The sequence below is a fragment of the Stegastes partitus genome, unplaced genomic scaffold (assembly GCF_000690725.1).
Source record: "Stegastes partitus isolate 25-593 unplaced genomic scaffold, Stegastes_partitus-1.0.2 Scaffold1939, whole genome shotgun sequence".
In the NCBI taxonomy this organism is placed as follows: domain Eukaryota; kingdom Metazoa; phylum Chordata; class Actinopteri; family Pomacentridae; genus Stegastes; species Stegastes partitus.
The window spans coordinates 55,381-71,601 of NW_007579670.1; the positions used below are offsets into that span (position 1 = coordinate 55,381).

At 41.3% G+C, this 16,221-nt stretch overlaps 3 protein-coding genes across 5 annotated transcripts in view; 1 reads left to right on the plus strand and 2 right to left on the minus strand.

Annotated features, from left to right (window-relative positions):
• The first annotated feature begins 446 nt into the window (after positions 1 to 446).
• LOC103373269 (cyclin-dependent kinase-like 1) lies at positions 447 to 6,739 on the plus strand. 3 transcript variants are annotated; one of them, XM_008303118.1, is made up of 10 exons: positions 447 to 528; positions 1,111 to 1,299; positions 1,578 to 1,699; positions 2,542 to 2,614; positions 3,565 to 3,655; positions 4,006 to 4,206; positions 4,676 to 4,758; positions 4,844 to 4,900; positions 5,330 to 5,479; positions 5,671 to 6,739. In XM_008303118.1, the coding sequence occupies exons 2-10, from the start codon at positions 1,132 to 1,134 to the stop codon at positions 5,764 to 5,766; spliced, it is 1,041 nt and encodes a 346-aa protein (XP_008301340.1). In that variant the 5' UTR covers positions 447 to 528; positions 1,111 to 1,131; the 3' UTR covers positions 5,767 to 6,739. The 3 variants fall into 3 exon arrangements, with proteins under 3 accessions (XP_008301340.1, XP_008301339.1, XP_008301341.1); XM_008303117.1 differs by lacking the exon at positions 447 to 528 and having other exon boundaries at positions 781 to 1,299; XM_008303119.1 differs by lacking the exon at positions 447 to 528 and having other exon boundaries at positions 781 to 1,299; positions 1,581 to 1,699.
• cyp2y3 (cytochrome P450, family 2, subfamily Y, polypeptide 3) lies at positions 6,740 to 12,273 on the minus strand. Its single transcript, XM_008303116.1, has 9 exons — positions 12,056 to 12,273; positions 11,283 to 11,445; positions 10,878 to 11,027; positions 10,036 to 10,196; positions 8,836 to 9,012; positions 8,467 to 8,608; positions 8,111 to 8,298; positions 7,884 to 8,025; positions 6,740 to 7,730 (listed from the first exon to the last, which is right to left on the minus strand). Exons 1-9 carry the CDS (start codon positions 12,224 to 12,226, stop codon positions 7,546 to 7,548), a joined length of 1,479 nt encoding a protein of 492 aa, XP_008301338.1. The 5' UTR covers positions 12,227 to 12,273; the 3' UTR covers positions 6,740 to 7,545.
• A 1,656-nt stretch (positions 12,274 to 13,929) lies between these two features.
• Positions 13,930 to 16,221, minus strand: part of LOC103373270 (cytochrome P450 2F3-like) — a 3,673-nt gene continuing 1,381 nt past the window's right edge. The window contains exons 4-9 of the mRNA XM_008303121.1: positions 15,863 to 16,067; positions 15,606 to 15,782; positions 15,048 to 15,189; positions 14,748 to 14,935; positions 14,516 to 14,657; positions 13,930 to 14,369 (exon numbers count right to left, since the gene is read on the minus strand). Coding sequence (XP_008301343.1) covers positions 14,188 to 14,369; positions 14,516 to 14,657; positions 14,748 to 14,935; positions 15,048 to 15,189; positions 15,606 to 15,782; positions 15,863 to 16,067 — 1,036 coding nt within the window. The 3' untranslated portion in view covers positions 13,930 to 14,187. The remainder of the gene's footprint in view (positions 14,370 to 14,515; positions 14,658 to 14,747; positions 14,936 to 15,047; positions 15,190 to 15,605; positions 15,783 to 15,862; positions 16,068 to 16,221) is intronic.

A 16,221-nucleotide genomic window follows, 5' to 3' on the forward strand; every position in this document is an offset into this window, starting at 1 on the left:
GACAAAATAGATAACATGAATTAGATGTTAATAAGTTAAGTATATTTAAGTAAATAACATAATAAAAATCTTTTTTTTTTTTAAAAAACTGTTGAAATACATTTTGCAATTTCAGCCTCATTAAAAAAATCATTTTATAATAGATCAAGCTTTTTAATTGAAAACTGTATGAATATGGTAATACTGTTTAATACAGTAAATTTAAAAAATGCTGAAATTATTGCCGATTTTTTTCCTTTTTTTAACAGTATTTTTTTTTTATTTTATTTTTTTTTATATATATACAATTTACAAACGCCTAAATATTAACTGACAGAATTTGTACTGTAGGCTACTGCTGGTTAAATGTTTTAATTTTTAATTTTTGTTCTGCTTCCTCCAACGGGCAGTCACCCGTTGGCCGCCTGTCTCCATGGTTACAGCGAAAGTGTATCCACTTGCGTCTTTTAACGTGCGTAACCAGCTTTGGGAATCTGAAGCCTGTATTTGTGCCGCATTTTTGCCGTTTTTCTGCGCATTTTGTACGAGGTAAGTTAAACATCGTATTTATTATAGTGTTTTTAAAGCCCCGCAGCTTCGTTTCATCGTGAAAATAGATTCAGAAAGACTTGAACCGACTTTTTAGTTGAGGGGCGATAATAGCCACGGGAGGTTGCCAAGGTAGTGACGACGCACCGGGAGAGCAGATAGCAGAGGGAGTGGGTTCAAGTAGCTGCAGAGGGAAGGTGACAGACCTCCTGACTGCAGCAATAATCAGTTCAGGACCAGAGAGCCTCGGAGAAATGACAGAAGTCACATAGCTGCATGCACATTTAGAGGCTATTAATGGGCTGCTTGGACTGGACTGGATGAAGACGCTTTCAGACTCTGGACGTGAGTGTGTGTGTGTGTCTATAGGTCAGCACTGTGATCTGTTAGAGGTAGTTTTATCCACGAAAAATGCATCTTGTGGACTGCAATTCCTTCTTAGATTTGGAAAATATAATCCAAATCATGCATTGTAAGGTTAGAGTGTGAGATAAACGGTGGCCACTGACATGTGCATGCTGATACTATCTATTGTTATTATTGTGTTTATTAATAATCTAAATAATATTTCCCTTTTGCCAGGTGACAGCTAGTGGCTACCCCATGGAGAAATACGAAAAACTGGCCAAAATTGGTGAGGGCTCCTACGGTGTGGTGTTCAAGTGCAGACACAGAGACACTGGGCAGATAGTCGCCATCAAGAAGTTTGTGGAATCTGAAGATGACCCGGTCATTAAGAAGATTGCACTGCGAGAAATACGTATGCTGAAGGTGAGAGGAGCGTGGTGTCACCCGGGCTTTACAGTATCAAGTTTGTTCACATGGACACCACAGGTGGACGCACACATCATGTGCTCTTTAAGTTCTACGATCTTGTGTCGTTTTGTTTAGGATGTAACTTGCATCGGTTGTTATTGTGTGTGGTGTGTAAATTAAAGTAAAGATATAAGCATTAGAGGCAGTTGGGGCAGATAGAACCTCTGTAGGTTTATCTGAACATGAATTAAGCATTTTCGTCCTGACATGTTTGCTCCGCGTTGGTCCTACAGCAGCTGAAACACGTGAATCTGGTCAACCTGCTGGAGGTCTTCAGGAGGAAACGACGGCTCCACTTGGTGTTTGAGTTCTGCGAACAGACGGTCCTGAACGAGCTGGACAAACACCCCCGAGGGTAGGTTGGGGCCAAGCACGGGCCTTTAGCAAAGGGTCGTCTGCTGCCGTGTGATCTGTTGAAGTGTTGCTGAGAAAAATGTGAAAATACCCGGTTATGTATTACATGATATTTAAAGATAATATGTCAGTTCCAGCCTCAGAAGTCTGTCAGGTTTGTTTTCTCAGAGTTCATGCAGCCCATAAGGCCTTGCTTTTATTCCAGTAATTTTAAAGTGAGATTTTCAGTTGTGATGGAGTATTTTGACTTTTTTGGGTAATGTTTCTTTTACTTTAAAGTTTAAGGAGTGATCTGTTTAGCATGCATCTTGCCACAGAACGCACAGTGTCCACATCAGCTCGTCTCCTGCTTTTGCTCACAAAAAAAGAAAGGAAGAGGGCGAATTACAAACGAGGGAACCAGGACTGTTGCCGAGAGATTTCAAAGACGGGGAATGCTGGCGATAGAATGAGGCAGGAGTAGCCAAGTTTAACAGCAAAAGATCAAAGTATTCTCCCCTCTTCCTCGCACAACCTGCGGTCACAAGATAAGATTTAAGTTTATCTCTTGTCATGTGAACTCGCCCAAACCACAATGGCTGGTTGTTGTCTGAGCCATTCTTCCTTTTCCCACTAGGCTGTGCAGCAGAAACTCTAGCTGCTCTTGAAAACAAAGGCGCTGCTGCTGTTAGAGACGGGCCTAAGGTTACCCGGGTGACATGAGGGCCGCGTAAAGCACCGCTTCGTTTTTTTTAAAAATGGGTGGAATAATAGATGAGACAAAAAAAAAATGTGGCTAATAAATAGGTTGTGTTTACTTCCTCTCACAGTGATCGATATTCCTTTGTGTCCCGTTCTCTGCAGGGTGCCGGAGGCTCAGCTGAAAAGCATAGTGTGGCAAACTCTGCAGGCTGTTAACTTCTGCCACAAGCACAATGTCAGTACACTTTTAGCATGATACCTCGTTTCATGTGTTTTCTTTTCTGTGATTTTCCCCTTTTTCGCCCTCTTTTAAGCAATAGTCACATGCTATATGTGATGAAATGACCGTGTTGTGTCATCATTCGTCTCCATTCTATCCATACCGGTCATGAGGTTTTGATGCGACTTGCTGTGAAGGGTGGTGGACAAAATGTGCAGTTTCTTATTGGCTTTAATTTAAATTTTAATGCATTTCTTTATATAATGAAGGCTGTGTAATTTGTCCACCATATTTTACGCTGTACCAGAAAATGAAAACTCTCAATATCTGATTATTGGAAATTTTTCAAGAAACATTTTACATATTGTTAATTGGTTTAATATGTTTTTTTTTTTGTTGTTTTTTTTAATAATGCAATATTCTGTTTAATGCTTAACTTTGTACGTGCAAATTAATTTAACTACATGAGCACTTTAAGCTGCATCACTGGATTAAAAATGCTCCATCATTTAGTGCTTATTGTGGCTGCTAACAGTTGAAATATGTTTGTTCACCTGTTCACAGCTTTCCAAAACCAGTAAATAGTTGCCAAGCTCACTTTTCAGTACAAAATGTCAGAAAAAACTTGTGAAGGCTGACTAAAACTGTCCATTAGGCACCAGAATGGGGAGTGGTTTACACTGGTGGGGAAATTTGCAGCATCTCAAACCACAAAACTTGTGAATAATTGCAAAAAAAGAAAAATTAAACCCATATTAAGCATAATATTACACTTCCACAACGGGAAGTCTCCTCATTGCAAAGTAGTATTCAGTTTCAATGTGTGTATATGTTACTAATCTCTTGAAATTGTTCTTCCTCTTCCGTTTCTAATCCGTCCGCCTTAATATAAATCTCCTCTCCTATCACAGAGACACTATAAATCATGTTGTCTAAATCCCTGATCCTGATTGTTTGTGTCGCAGTGCATCCATCGTGATGTAAAGCCAGAGAACATCCTCCTCACCAAAACCGGAGTCATCAAGCTCTGCGACTTTGGCTTCGCCCGCATTCTGAGTAGGTCATCCTGAGAACCAGCGTGTTTATGTGCATTTTGTCTTAATGTACCTCTAATGACTTATTCAGCACAGAACCTATATCGGCTGCTGCGGACGGCCTCCTCACTTTCAGTGATTCAGTGAATGCATCGCATAGGAGGACCACTCAGCCAGTTAGTGTGTCTCTGTTTACCCACCGGGCCTTAAGTTTCAGTGTTGTGTTACCATACATTAACATGTAGTCGTTCAGCACGTCTTGTAATCCTTTACTCTACAATGTACATGTTATTTAGTGTTCATTATTCAGCATCTAAGTGACTGGGTGCGCCCACAACTTATCTCTATCTGTCTGCGTGTTGGTATCCTCAGCGGGACCAGAGGACGACTACACCGACTACGTAGCGACCCGCTGGTACCGGGCCCCCGAGCTGCTGGTCGGGGACACCCAGTACGGACCGCCTGTGGATGTCTGGGCTCTGGGCTGCGTCTTTGCTGAGCTGCTTCATGGGAATCCACTCTGGCCTGGGAAGTCTGACGTCGACCAGCTCTACCTCATCCGAAAAACTCTTGGTACACTGACATTACGAAATAATCCACCTGTGGACGCACAAACTCACTTGTGTAAATCGCTTACACAGCAGGAACGGTACAGATTTATTTTTTTTGACAGTTCCCATGATCATCACATGGATTTAGTAAATTCAAGCTGAAGCATCTTCTGTCACACAGTCTTGTGGTTTGTTTTCATATCACATTGCAAACTGCTCTAGCTTGAGAACAGATTTATCCTGTTATTTGGTCCCTTGACAGCTTTCACAACAGTCCAAGCTAATTAAAACCAAACAAATGCTGCAGAGTTTGTGTGAACCAAACAAAAAGTTTTGGTGTAAACACATTCATAAGAAAAAAAACAACCTTGGCCTCTTTGACAATAGATGTTGCTCTTGACACTTGACACATACTATGATGTTTGAGACCAATATTTCCAACAACAGATGCACACATTGCAATGTTTTAAGTATGTCATTTCTGACCTTAGGTGACCTGATCCCTCACCATCAACAGGTCTTCCGCTCCAACGTTTTCTTCAGTGGAGTCAGTATTCCTGAACCCGACACAACGGTATGAATGGTGTCACCACTGCAAATGCATGAGTTTTTAATGAATGTGGTTGATTTCATTATACTGTATTTATTTTCTGTCTTAGGAGCCCTTAGAAAAGCGCTTCCACGGTGTGTCTCCTTATGCCCTTCAGGTTATGAAGGTATGTTAATATTTAACAGAGTCTGACCGATATACCAACATGGTTGATCTAATTCACTGGTTTATTGTAATCACAGACAATGAATCAGTTTACTGTGTGCACTGATTGATAGCTAACTACACCCCAGAGAAAATATACCTAAAATATGTTAATTATTGAACTTATTGTGGATTATTGACAAAACAGCACCAACAAAGTCAACTTTAAGATGTGAAATATTTCTCTAAATGATCCTCTGACTCCACAATTCTTTAGGAACCCAATTTAAGGCACCATTTACTAAAATTGCCATTTTTTTTTGGGTGAATTAATTAGTTTTAGTCAACATATCAGGCTTTAGTTTGTAACAGACAAAATGATGATTCAATGCTGTAGGTCCGGCTTTTGTGAAGTCATCACTACAATGCTCCCTGCTAACTCTGTCAACAGTCATGCCTGGTGATGGACCCCTCTCTGCGGCTGTCCTGCGAGGAGCTTCTGGAGCTGCCGTACTTCCAGGAGGAAGGAGCCAACTGGGGCCGCGAGGGTGAACGCCCAGGAAGACGACACGACAGAGGCTCCAGGCGCAGACAGGCAGGGGTAAGAAGGAAACACGGCGGCTTAATGTTGTAATGAATCGTCCTGTAACCCCTGAACTTACTGATACACGTGCGCCTCAGGTAGCACCTCTTCACTGTGCTGCTGAACACCTCACTAAAAAAAAAAAAATGTGAACAATGCAAAGAAGGTGTGCTGCGGTTTCCTCTCATCCCTTTCTCTCTGTCTCTAAGGCTCAGTATCTGCCTCAGTTACCAAACAGCAACATCTCACCAGCACCGGACGTCAAGAAGCAAGTGAAGCATAAATACCACCTGCCCAACATTTAACAAGCAAAATGTGAATGATGGACGTATGTGGAATGATTTGAATTCATTCCAATTTGAAGATGCATAAAGTCTTGTTGCGCTGAATGAAAAAGATTTAAATTCTTGGGCTACTTTCACTTCTACAGAAAATTTCACTCAACATTCTTTACACAACAAACAACCGTCTGGACGTGGGGTTAAGCAGTTTCATAACCAACGAATGTCCAACCCATGCAGTCAGTGCTGATGACAACTTGCACCTAAAGCAATGGGTACTGCATTTTTACACTTCTATAAATAGGATATAAAATATTTCATAGTCACCCGTGTGCCATCGTCACTTGGACTCATGTACTATAGTTTTCTTGCACATCCATTGATAACTGATCTCCATGAAGGCTGAATCTGGCTTTAAAATACAGGCTACGCTTTATCTTATTAATTAGTTTGATTCTAGTCAATAACACATAATTTTAATAGTTTTTATTTTCTGATATATAAATATAGTATGAATAAATGTATTTAGCCTTAGATTCAGTAAATATGTTGTAAATATTGTATTATAAAGCAAAATATACAGTACAATATATAATGCTGTATATCTGATGTTTAACTTCCGGTCTGATTAAGGTTTGATAAAAACCTGCCATGATAGCTGATAATTTGATGGGTTCTTAACACGCTGCAGCTGCAGTTTCAACAGTGATCTCCAAAGTCTGACACGATGGACATCCGCTCGGACACAAGACAATGATCCACTGGATCATGCATCAGCACAGTGACAAGCTGACACACTGCTTGACCGATCACCTGACCTCGAACTTATCAGATTACAGAACAGAACTCCTTGTTGTACATCACTGTGCAAGGTACTGTAAACCAGCAGGTTTTACTCTGGTTTTCAGGGCGCTACGTCTGGTCACGCGACGACTGATGGAATTTGAACAAAACATTCAGTATTTCTTGTTTACCAATAAAACGGATGAGAATGCAATTGTTTTCGTGTTTTATTTTGTGATTCATGCATTAAAGTACAGATATCGGGCCCGCCTATAGCTCACCTAGTTGAGCGGGCGACCCATGAACAAGGGCTGTAGTTCCCCATTTGACTCCCTTTGCTGCAGGGCTCTCCCCATTCCTCTCCCCCCTTTCCTGTCTATCTCTACTGCTCTAAAACAAAAAGCCCAAAAATTATTATAAAAAAAAAAGTACAGATTCCTACCTCACCATACATGACTTTCCAACCCGTTCCTGTTTAAAGGGTGAAAATAAACCTCCACAAAAAAAAAAAAACAAGCTTCCAGTATTTAGATATCTGCTGAAATGACAGGTGGTTTTGATCAATTGTACAAAAATGACACAATCAGGCTTAATCTGCTCTTTGAGATGAAATTAGATTATTCACAACATAGTAAATAAACTTTCAATAGTGCAATGTGTATTCTGAGGGTGTCAGTAAACACTAAAAAAAAAAAAGGGAAATACCATTGTGACATGTGAAGTACAGAAAATTCTTGGTAGCACTTTTAATCCTTGGTTGAGCCTAAACATCTGTGTTTACTCACTTTGGTTTATCTTATTAAAAATAGAAATGAGATGTTCATACATTTCCAATTTAGTGTTATGACAAAACCATAAATGTAGGCTTAGCTGGAAATATTTCACTCTGTTTTCTGGAAGTGTGGCATACAGCACACATCTGAAGAAGTCCATACAGAACATCTATAACAGAATCCTGACTTTTCGTAGGATGAATGCCAGACGAAAGGTTCAAAAATCTTTCCTTCCTTTAAAACATCATCAGCACCTGGGAGTTGCGATGATCATGTATTTGCGAGGCAGATTGGCGAAGCTGCTGTACTCAGGGCTGAGGTCAATGCTGTCGGGTCCTTCAGAGCAGGAAAAGGTGAAACTCTGCAGAAGTGACACGATGAAGAGGAAAATCTCCATGCGAGCGAGGGACTCTCCAACACAAGATCTCTTTCCTGAAGGACAACCACAAACAAAGCGGTGAGAGAGAGAGAGAGAGAGTATGAAACACATCTCAGCCCAGAAAAGAGCACAACAACAAAATCTGTTCAGCAGGCAGTTCCAGCGTTCAGCCACATTTTCTGAGAGACTGAAATGTGTCTGATTACCTGCAGAGAATGGCAGGAAGGCAGGGTTTTTCTTAAAGTTGCCCTCCTGGTCCAGGAAGTGTTGGGGATTAAAGGACCAGGGGGTGGCCCACTGTTTCTCCTCTTTCAGCACAGAGTGCAGCATGGGGAAAATTAATGTACCCTGTTGAGAAGAACTGCTGTATCAGAGAGGACATCTTGCAGCATCTGTGAACATAATACATCAACAACACTGAGTGATAAAATACCTTGGGAATTGTATAACCCCTGAAAGAGATGTCTTGGAGAGCATAGTGAGGGACGCCCAGGGGGACAATATCCATACAGCGCTGAATTTCATGGATGACTGCATCTGTAAAGGGGAGGGACTTCCTGTCCTCCATATAAGGACAACGCGTGCGGCCAACCACAGTGTCAATCTCCTGCTGCATAGTCTCTATACAATAAGGAAAACACAGCTCGTTAACTACAACAATTAGTGCCACTGAAAATCATGCAAAATAAAGATATACCTAAAAAACAAAGTTAAAAAAATATCCCATAAACAAAACTTTAGAGTAAATGTGCTGATTTCATTTGAGTTTATTTCCCGTTGCCTGCCTACCTTGTATTTTAGGGTATTTGATCAGTAAATTTAGTGCGTATCTGATGGTCGAGCTGGAGGTTTCCGTTCCTGCCAGGTACAGATTCAACACTGTTGACACCAAGTTGTCAAGATGGAACTCAGTTGTGGGAATGTCCTTTTCCTGAAAGACCAAAGTCAGAACAAGTTGTAACAATGCACGACCACAATTCAAGCTGTTAACATGGACGAGGAAGATTACCAAATCTGCCAGAGGTACTTGGCCGAACTGAGAGTACAGGAAGTATGTGCATTTGCATCAGTGAATACATGAAATGAGAAATAAATCAAGCATCCCCTGATTTAGTTCAAAGAGGCTTATTCTGGTAGATAAGTAGAGTTCTGTGATACCTGACTGAGTCTATTAAGGAAACAGTCAATGTAATCTCTCGGTGAGCCGGGGTCCAGAGTGTCCTGGTGTTCCTGGATCTTTGTCATCATAAACTGTCTCAGCTTTTCAATGTTGGCAAACACTCTGTGCTGTTGGCCCGGCAGCCGTTCCATCAGCCGAGGGAAGATGTTGTACAGCTGTGATGGGAAGTGGAAATATGAATAACGTGTCTCAGAACAAGATGTCAGCAGCAGAGAAAGTAGCTGGCAGTCTGTGCTGTTTAAATAGAAATGCACTGAGCCTGACTACATACGCATTTCAAATCACTCTGAAAATATATTATGACAGAAATTGTTTCTGAATGTGAACTATACTTCACTTAGCTTTCGCAGGGAAATAAATGTAATCATAGGTTAAACTGAATATGCATGAAGATAAGACAAGTTGAGAAAACACAATCAACTCTTCATAACATCTTCACCACCTCAGTTTCAACTACATATTACATTTAGAAATAGACCTTTGCAAATCAATAAAAACATAACACAATTGCAAATTTGACAACTGTAAACACAAACCTACAACTGAAACGAAAGTCAAGCACTGTGTGAGAAGTACAGCCACTAACTTCTAACAAAATCACATTCTACAGCATAGCTGATGAACACATAACGAAAGCGGTTCAAGACTGAATATCTTCCATATGAGCAAGTTTGTGTTTCAGATACTGGCATCGAGGCATTTTAATTTTTACCACTTTCAATGCTTCTGCTCTCATATCATGAAGGTGTTTTCCTCTCGCTAAGCTTTGCTCTTTTGCATGGCTTGTTAAGTTGCAGTGCACTTCCTCCTCCTCAGTTAAGGGGTGACGCAATGATGCAATTAAAAGTGTTTTTCACTTGCGTTGTTTTCGTCTATCGCAAAACTTTATCATGTGTTATCTGGTTTTGTAGCTGACCTGCAAAATGTTAATCAACTACAGAAACTTCTAAAATTAACTAATGATTATGTTCCCTCATTTAAAAACCATAAAAATGTAAAGGTTTTAATCATGTTGCTCAACTGTGTGTCCCCGATTAATTGTAATTACGAAATAAATTCAGAGTGGCAGGAGTGTGCCGACAGCTGCAGGATGTGAGGATTTCGCTCAAACACACTCAGGGGTTCCACCAGAGCAGTCCTAATCACTAACCCGCCCAACATGTTGTTTCACCTCTTACCTGACCCCAGGGACTGCTGCCAAATCTCAGGGTTTCTGCGATTATTTGCAGAAGGTGCAGGAAGTCCTTGTCGTCATAGGTGAAACGCTGACCAAACACCATGCAGCAGATCACGTTGGACACGGAGCAGCTCAGGAAGTAGGTCGGATCAAATGGTACGGCTGGAGGCAAAAAAGAAGTCCTCAGTGTGACCCACGGCTTTTGTTGAAAAGGAGCGTAATCTGTGAATCTTAAAATAAATCATTTAACTGCCAAAGAAACAAAACATGTACGTATGCATTGAAGCCTAACAACATATGATCGAAAATTCCTTGTGTTTGAGTGTTTAAAGAACCAAAATGACACAACGATTGAGCAACATTAGTTTACTCATCGCTGAGTTTTGGTTCCAAAACATTTAAATCTGTTCCTGTCTGAATTTTTCTTTTGAATATTTCTTATGGCTCAGTTTTCTCTTTTTTTAAAAAAATTTGTCTTTGTTTAAAACTCAAACACAAAGCCCCATTTCTGGCAAAATGTATTTCACACTGCCTTTGAGTAAAACACTCTGTGTTTAAGTTTACAGCCTATGGCACGGGTGTCGAATCCTGGTCCTCGAGGGCCGCAATCCTGCATGTTTTAGATGTTTCCCTTCTTCCAACACACCTGATTCAAATGATCAGGATCGTTATCAGGCTTCTGCACTTTTTTCTTTTTGGAGCTGTTGCAACCGTGAACTTTCCCCACTGTGGGATCAATAAAGTTTGTTTGTATCCCTTTTTCTTTAGTTTGTCCGAACAAAACATCTAGTCGTGAACCAGAGCAAAAAACCACCAGTCATGCCCAGTCATTCTTGCACATACCATTGGTACCACTCATACGGTCCACCAGGTGCTTGCTCTCCTCCTGGATCCACTCCTCCATGCCTTTGCGGCCCATCCCAAGGTCTCTCAGAGTTGTCAGCGTGAAGCGTCGTAACTGTCGCCAGCGCTCTCCATTGCTGACTACCAATCCTTGTGAAGATGTATAATCAGCACAAAGAAAGTTCATGGTTAACGTGACCTAAACTGTGCTGAATCGAGGCTACTGTGCAATAAAGCATCAAGGCGTGAACGTGTCTGAAAAGGCGTGAAACCTGCCAAACTGTGCACCAACAGAACAGCTGCATGCACAAGTTCAAACTTTCCGCCGGAGGAGACTTGCAGCCGTGTTTGCAAAATGTTGTATGAAACAGTTGCTTGCTGCTTATATCACAACTACCGTATTACCATAGCCTTTGGTAGCCCTCATTATGAAAGGAACAGGTCCTCTGCCAGTGAAATCCTCTGCTTGGTCCACCAACGCCTCCTTCACAGCTTCATACCCCACCAGAAACACGGCGCGCTGAGGGCCCAGGTACACCGTCATCACTGGGCCGTAGGTCTCACTGAGCTGGAGGTTAGGCAACAAAACAACAAACACGCATTGCTTTCTTGTGCAGGCATGCAAGGAACCACCCAAAGCACAATGCAGAGAGCAACACAAACACACACCCTGGGACTTTTAACTTTACAGCATAAGAAAAAACAGAAATCATGCACACAAATCTTTATCATAGCACATCATCTGTCAGCTGCAGATCCATGTAAACATGTATACAACATATAGGTACATGCACACACAAAAACACACACACACACCAATCATGCACAACATACCACACAGCCCACACACAGGACTGCAACTCATGCACAACGGTCACAACTTCACAATTTCAACCTCCCTTGTTATTTACGACTTTTTTCTATTGTTGTTATTGCACAGCTTTGAGCTCACTTTGCATTTCACTGCAAATACTGCATCACGTGACAGATAAAAACAGCTGGAGACTTTAACCACATGTTGTTTTTTAGAGCTTTTAAAACTGACTTTCAGAATTACAAAGAGGTTCGTGATTCAGACATAACTGCAGGTAATTTTACTCCAGTGGAGATTTTCTGCGGTGCAAAAACACACACACAAAAAAAACCCCAAAACAATCTGACAAAGCAGCTGTAGTCACCTTTAGCAGAGTTTTGAACGGAGCTCGTTTGTCCAGTTGCAGTAAGTTTCCTATTAAAGGCAGACCAGAGGGTCCTGGGGGCAAACGCCAGCGACTGCGGCTCTTTAGGCTTAACAGCCACAGTAAGGCTAAAATTAAGCCGAGCAACACCAAGGTGCCGAAGAAATCCATGATGGTCCACGAACCAAGCGCTGTGTCCCGCGTCGCCTGTGCGGGTCTGACTGAACGTGTGACCGCCTGGACGAGCGCAGCCAGCTCGTCCTGCTGCTGCCCAACCCCCCGCCTGCCTTTGGGGCTGATTGCAGGAGGAATGGTGCAAAACTGGAAAGGAAACCATTGTGAGCCACATCCAGGTTACTTGAGGACACGCACAGCCCCTCAGAGAAAACTTCTGCTGATCGGAAGTAAGCACAACCACCTTTTCTCTCTCTCTCTCTCTCTTTAGATCTCTTACTACTTTTGCGCAAATGTGAATTTGTCCGGTTTATTTCCAAGGTGTGTTATCGACAGCCAAAATCCAGAATGCTCTTGCAAACATCCAAAGTCAATCATGTGCAGGAAAATGACACCAATTCTGCTCGATTTTAGATAACAGGTCTGTTTGAGCACAAGCCTTCAAATGAACTCCAAACTCTCAGATTCTGGTGGAAAGCTAAGCCCAGCAGCCAGAAAATGCCATCAAAAATAATTTAGTTTCCTGTTGAATAAACAGAAAACATTGCACTTCCGGGGTACGAAAAAAGCATTAACTTTTTATTTTTTACTTTAACATGAGTCTCAGTATCAATGATAATAGAGTAAAGTTTTAAGTTTTGTTCTAGGCCCCCCTCAATTGTAAATCAGCTGGCCATAATCATAATCATAATCTGGTCAAATTTTTATAAAAGAAAAATCTAAACTGTCTTCGTTATGTGTTATCTAAGATTCATGTTGCAGTTAAAGGCAGGCCAACATCAAAACAGTCGTGCTCAAATGTATTCATACCCTCCCATTAAAGACGAAAAAAACAATGAAATAAGTTGAAATTGACAAAAATAATAATAAATAAAAATTTAATGAAAATCATGACGTTGCTTTTGAATTGTGGTTCAACAGAAATATATATATAAATAATAACAAATAATATATATAAACAAAAAAACAAGCATGATGGGACAAATAGACTAATATTTAGTTGAACAACCCTTTGAGCCAATCACTGCCATCATCAGGTGTTTCTGTAACTCTCAGTCAGTCTTCTACACCTGTTGACAGGTATTCTGATTTCACTGCTCATCAGCAAAGTGCTCTAATTTGTCCGGGACAGTTTTTTTTAAAAGTTATTCTTTTTGACCACAATTCAAAAGCAATGTCTTATTTCACTAAATTATAATTTAGCAAATTTTTATTTATTACTACTTTTTTCAGTTTCTAGTCATTTGAGTGACTGTTGTGAATTTTGCCTTTTCTTTAATAGAAGGGTCTGAATACATCTGAGGAGGACTGTAGCTCATTATGCATGGGAAATTTGTTTGCATCACTCAGAGGGGCTTAGATTTCCCCCAGGATTTCCCACATTTAGTTTTAAAATAAGAACACCATAGTTAATTGTGATTTATTTACTCTCTAAATTTGTTCACTTTGATATGTGTCTTGTGTTCAAATTGTGTTGAGTTCAAAAGAATCATAAAACACAATAAACATTGTGCTTAAGGGGGCCACTGTACCCTCGTTAACCCTGCCAGTAATACTATAAATATATAAATTATTACACTAGCTGAATCTGAATTGAACAAGATCTAACTTCTGAAGAGTCATTGTGCACACAAGGACAAAGGAGTTATAGTGTTAAGACCTTATTTCAAAATCTGTAAACACCTTTATTTCAATTGCATTAGAAAGAAATTTGGCAATTGACACAAGAACCAACAATTGATTAGAACAGTGAAAAATTATCTATGGAAAAAGCTTCTTTAAAAAGGATTCAAAAACATGGCAAGATCAAGCTGTAAATCCGATGATCTCGTGCACCGTATCAGCGAAGCAAAAACAAGCATCAGCTGTTGCGTAAATGTTGCTGCGTCACAATGATGTGCGACGTGTGTTGTAGAGAAATCGTTGCAGGTCGGATTGTCCGAGTGGAGCTTCTCCTTTCACCGCGGTGTGGCGATGATGTTGTACGTCCGTGGCACATTGGCAAAGCTGCTGTACTCTGGAATGAGGTTTATGCTGTCGGGGCCTTCAGAGCAGGAAAAGGTGAAGCGCTGCAGCATGGACACTAAAAATATAAGAAGCTCCATACGAGCCAGAGACTCGCCAACGCAGGCTCTCTTCCCTGTGAATAGACACAATCACACACAAAGCAGTTTGTTATTTTCAAAAAAAAATGTTTGTAACTGCAATAGGGGAAATATTCAGCACAAAATGTGGTCAACATGCATGATATCTGGTGATCCATCAACAAACTGAGGACTGTTTTACCTGCAGCAAATGGCATGAATGCAGGATTTTTCTTAAAGTTGCCATTGTGGTCCAGGAAGTGCTCGGGCTTGAAGGACCAGGGAGATGACCAATGCTTTTCCTCTTTCAGCACAGAATGCAGCAACGGAATAATGACAGTGTCCTATTGAGACGACACAGACTGTTAGCGACAGGAGTCCACATTAAATCAATACCTGTTGACTTTTTAATGATATCTTGAAATCTGAAATACCTTGGGGATTGTATAGCCTCTAAAAGAGATGTCGTACAGTGCGTAGCGAGGGAGGCTGAAGGGGACGATGTCCAGAAAACGCTGCACTTCATGGATGACGGCGTCTGTGAAGGGGAGGGACTTTCTGTCTTCCATGTTGGGACAACGGTCCTGTCCGATCACAGTGTCAATCTCCTGCTGCATTTTCTCTGGAGGAGGCAAAACACAAAGCATTACCACCCTACAATGCTGTTATGAATGTCCAACATATATTTAGAAGTGGTTTAATAAGGTGACTGTGTCTTGTGTTCGGGGACCCACCCTGTATTTCTGGGTATTTGACCATCACACTGAGAGCATATCTGATGGTGGTGCTGGTGGTTTCAGTTCCTGCCAGGAACAGATTCATCACTGTACTAACCAAGTTGTCAAACATGAACTCAGATGCAGGATTGTCCTTTTCCTGAAACAGCAAAGCAGTAATTGAGCTACAAGAACAAAAACAGAACCAAAACTGTAAATATTGAAGCACACATTGAGCAGCAGGTGACAGACACCCATCCAGGTTATTGTTATCTTAATGTCTGATAAGAATAATGCTCCAACTGAGGAATGAGAATGGTTTAAGGTCTGCCATACACAAAGAAAACAAATCTTAGCACTTAAGGTAATAGTAAAGGATTATGTTGATGGATACAGAGAAGGTTAAAGGTGACCCCTCTAGGTTAAAAGTTGTGCTGTTTGTGTGTTTTTGGGGTTCACAGTTTGAAAGGGAGGCATGCAAGGCCAGACTGGCTACCAAAACAAACAGCAGGGAAGCTCGCAGAACACACACACACACACACAATCTCAATTTTGAAGCTTTAAGATCTTTCCAACCTGGTCCATTCGAATGAGGAAGGAGTCGATGTAGTCTCGGGGGAAGTTGGGGTCCAGTGTCTCTTTGTGTTCGTGGATCTTCTTCTGGATAAACTCCCTCACCTCCTGAATTTTGGCAAAAATACTGTGCTGGGGGCCCGGAAGAAGCTCCATGATCCAGGGAAAGATGTTGTACAACTGTGGGGGAGACACATGTTGTAAGAGTAAAATAAAGGAAGTGTCAGGACTGTTCTCTTCCAGTTCCCTCCTCTGCTTACCTGACCCTGAGGGCCACTATTGAATCTGAGAACGTCACTGATGATGCTCAGGAGGTGCAGGAACTGCTTGTCTTCATAATGAAAGCGTTGGCCAAACACCAAGCAGCAAATCACATTGGACACGGTGCGGCCCGTCACGTATGTGGGGTCAAATGGTTCACCTGGAGGAAGAGGGAAAGACAGAAAAAAGACTTTATCAGAATTTGAACAGTTTCAGCGTCAAAAATGACAGTTTTGTCACAGCATCTCCAAACCTCCAAGCTGTCCACTATTGGACCATGCTGCAAGTTTGAACTTGCCATGACTGAATTACTTTTAGCTTTACAGCACAGTTCTTGCCCTCATATGGCATGGCACAA

Coding starts and splice junctions, on each gene's coding strand:
- cyp2y3 (XM_008303116.1), bottom strand. CDS start 12,226: ATGGATTTCTTCGGCACCTTGGTGTTGCTCGGCTTAATTTTAGCCTTA. Junction 11,446..12,055: donor CGTTCAAAACTCTGCTAAAG/GTGACTACAGCT, acceptor CCTAACCTCCAG/CTCAGTGAGACCTACGGCCC. Junction 9,013..10,035: donor GCAGCAGTCCCTGGGGTCAG/GTAAGAGGTGAA, acceptor TTCCCATCACAG/CTGTACAACATCTTCCCTCG.
- LOC103373269 (XM_008303118.1), top strand. CDS start 1,132: ATGGAGAAATACGAAAAACTGGCCAAAATTGGTGAGGGCTCCTACGGT. Junction 4,759..4,843: donor TTCCTGAACCCGACACAACG/GTATGAATGGTG, acceptor TTTCTGTCTTAG/GAGCCCTTAGAAAAGCGCTT. Junction 5,480..5,670: donor CCAGGCGCAGACAGGCAGGG/GTAAGAAGGAAA, acceptor TCTGTCTCTAAG/GCTCAGTATCTGCCTCAGTT.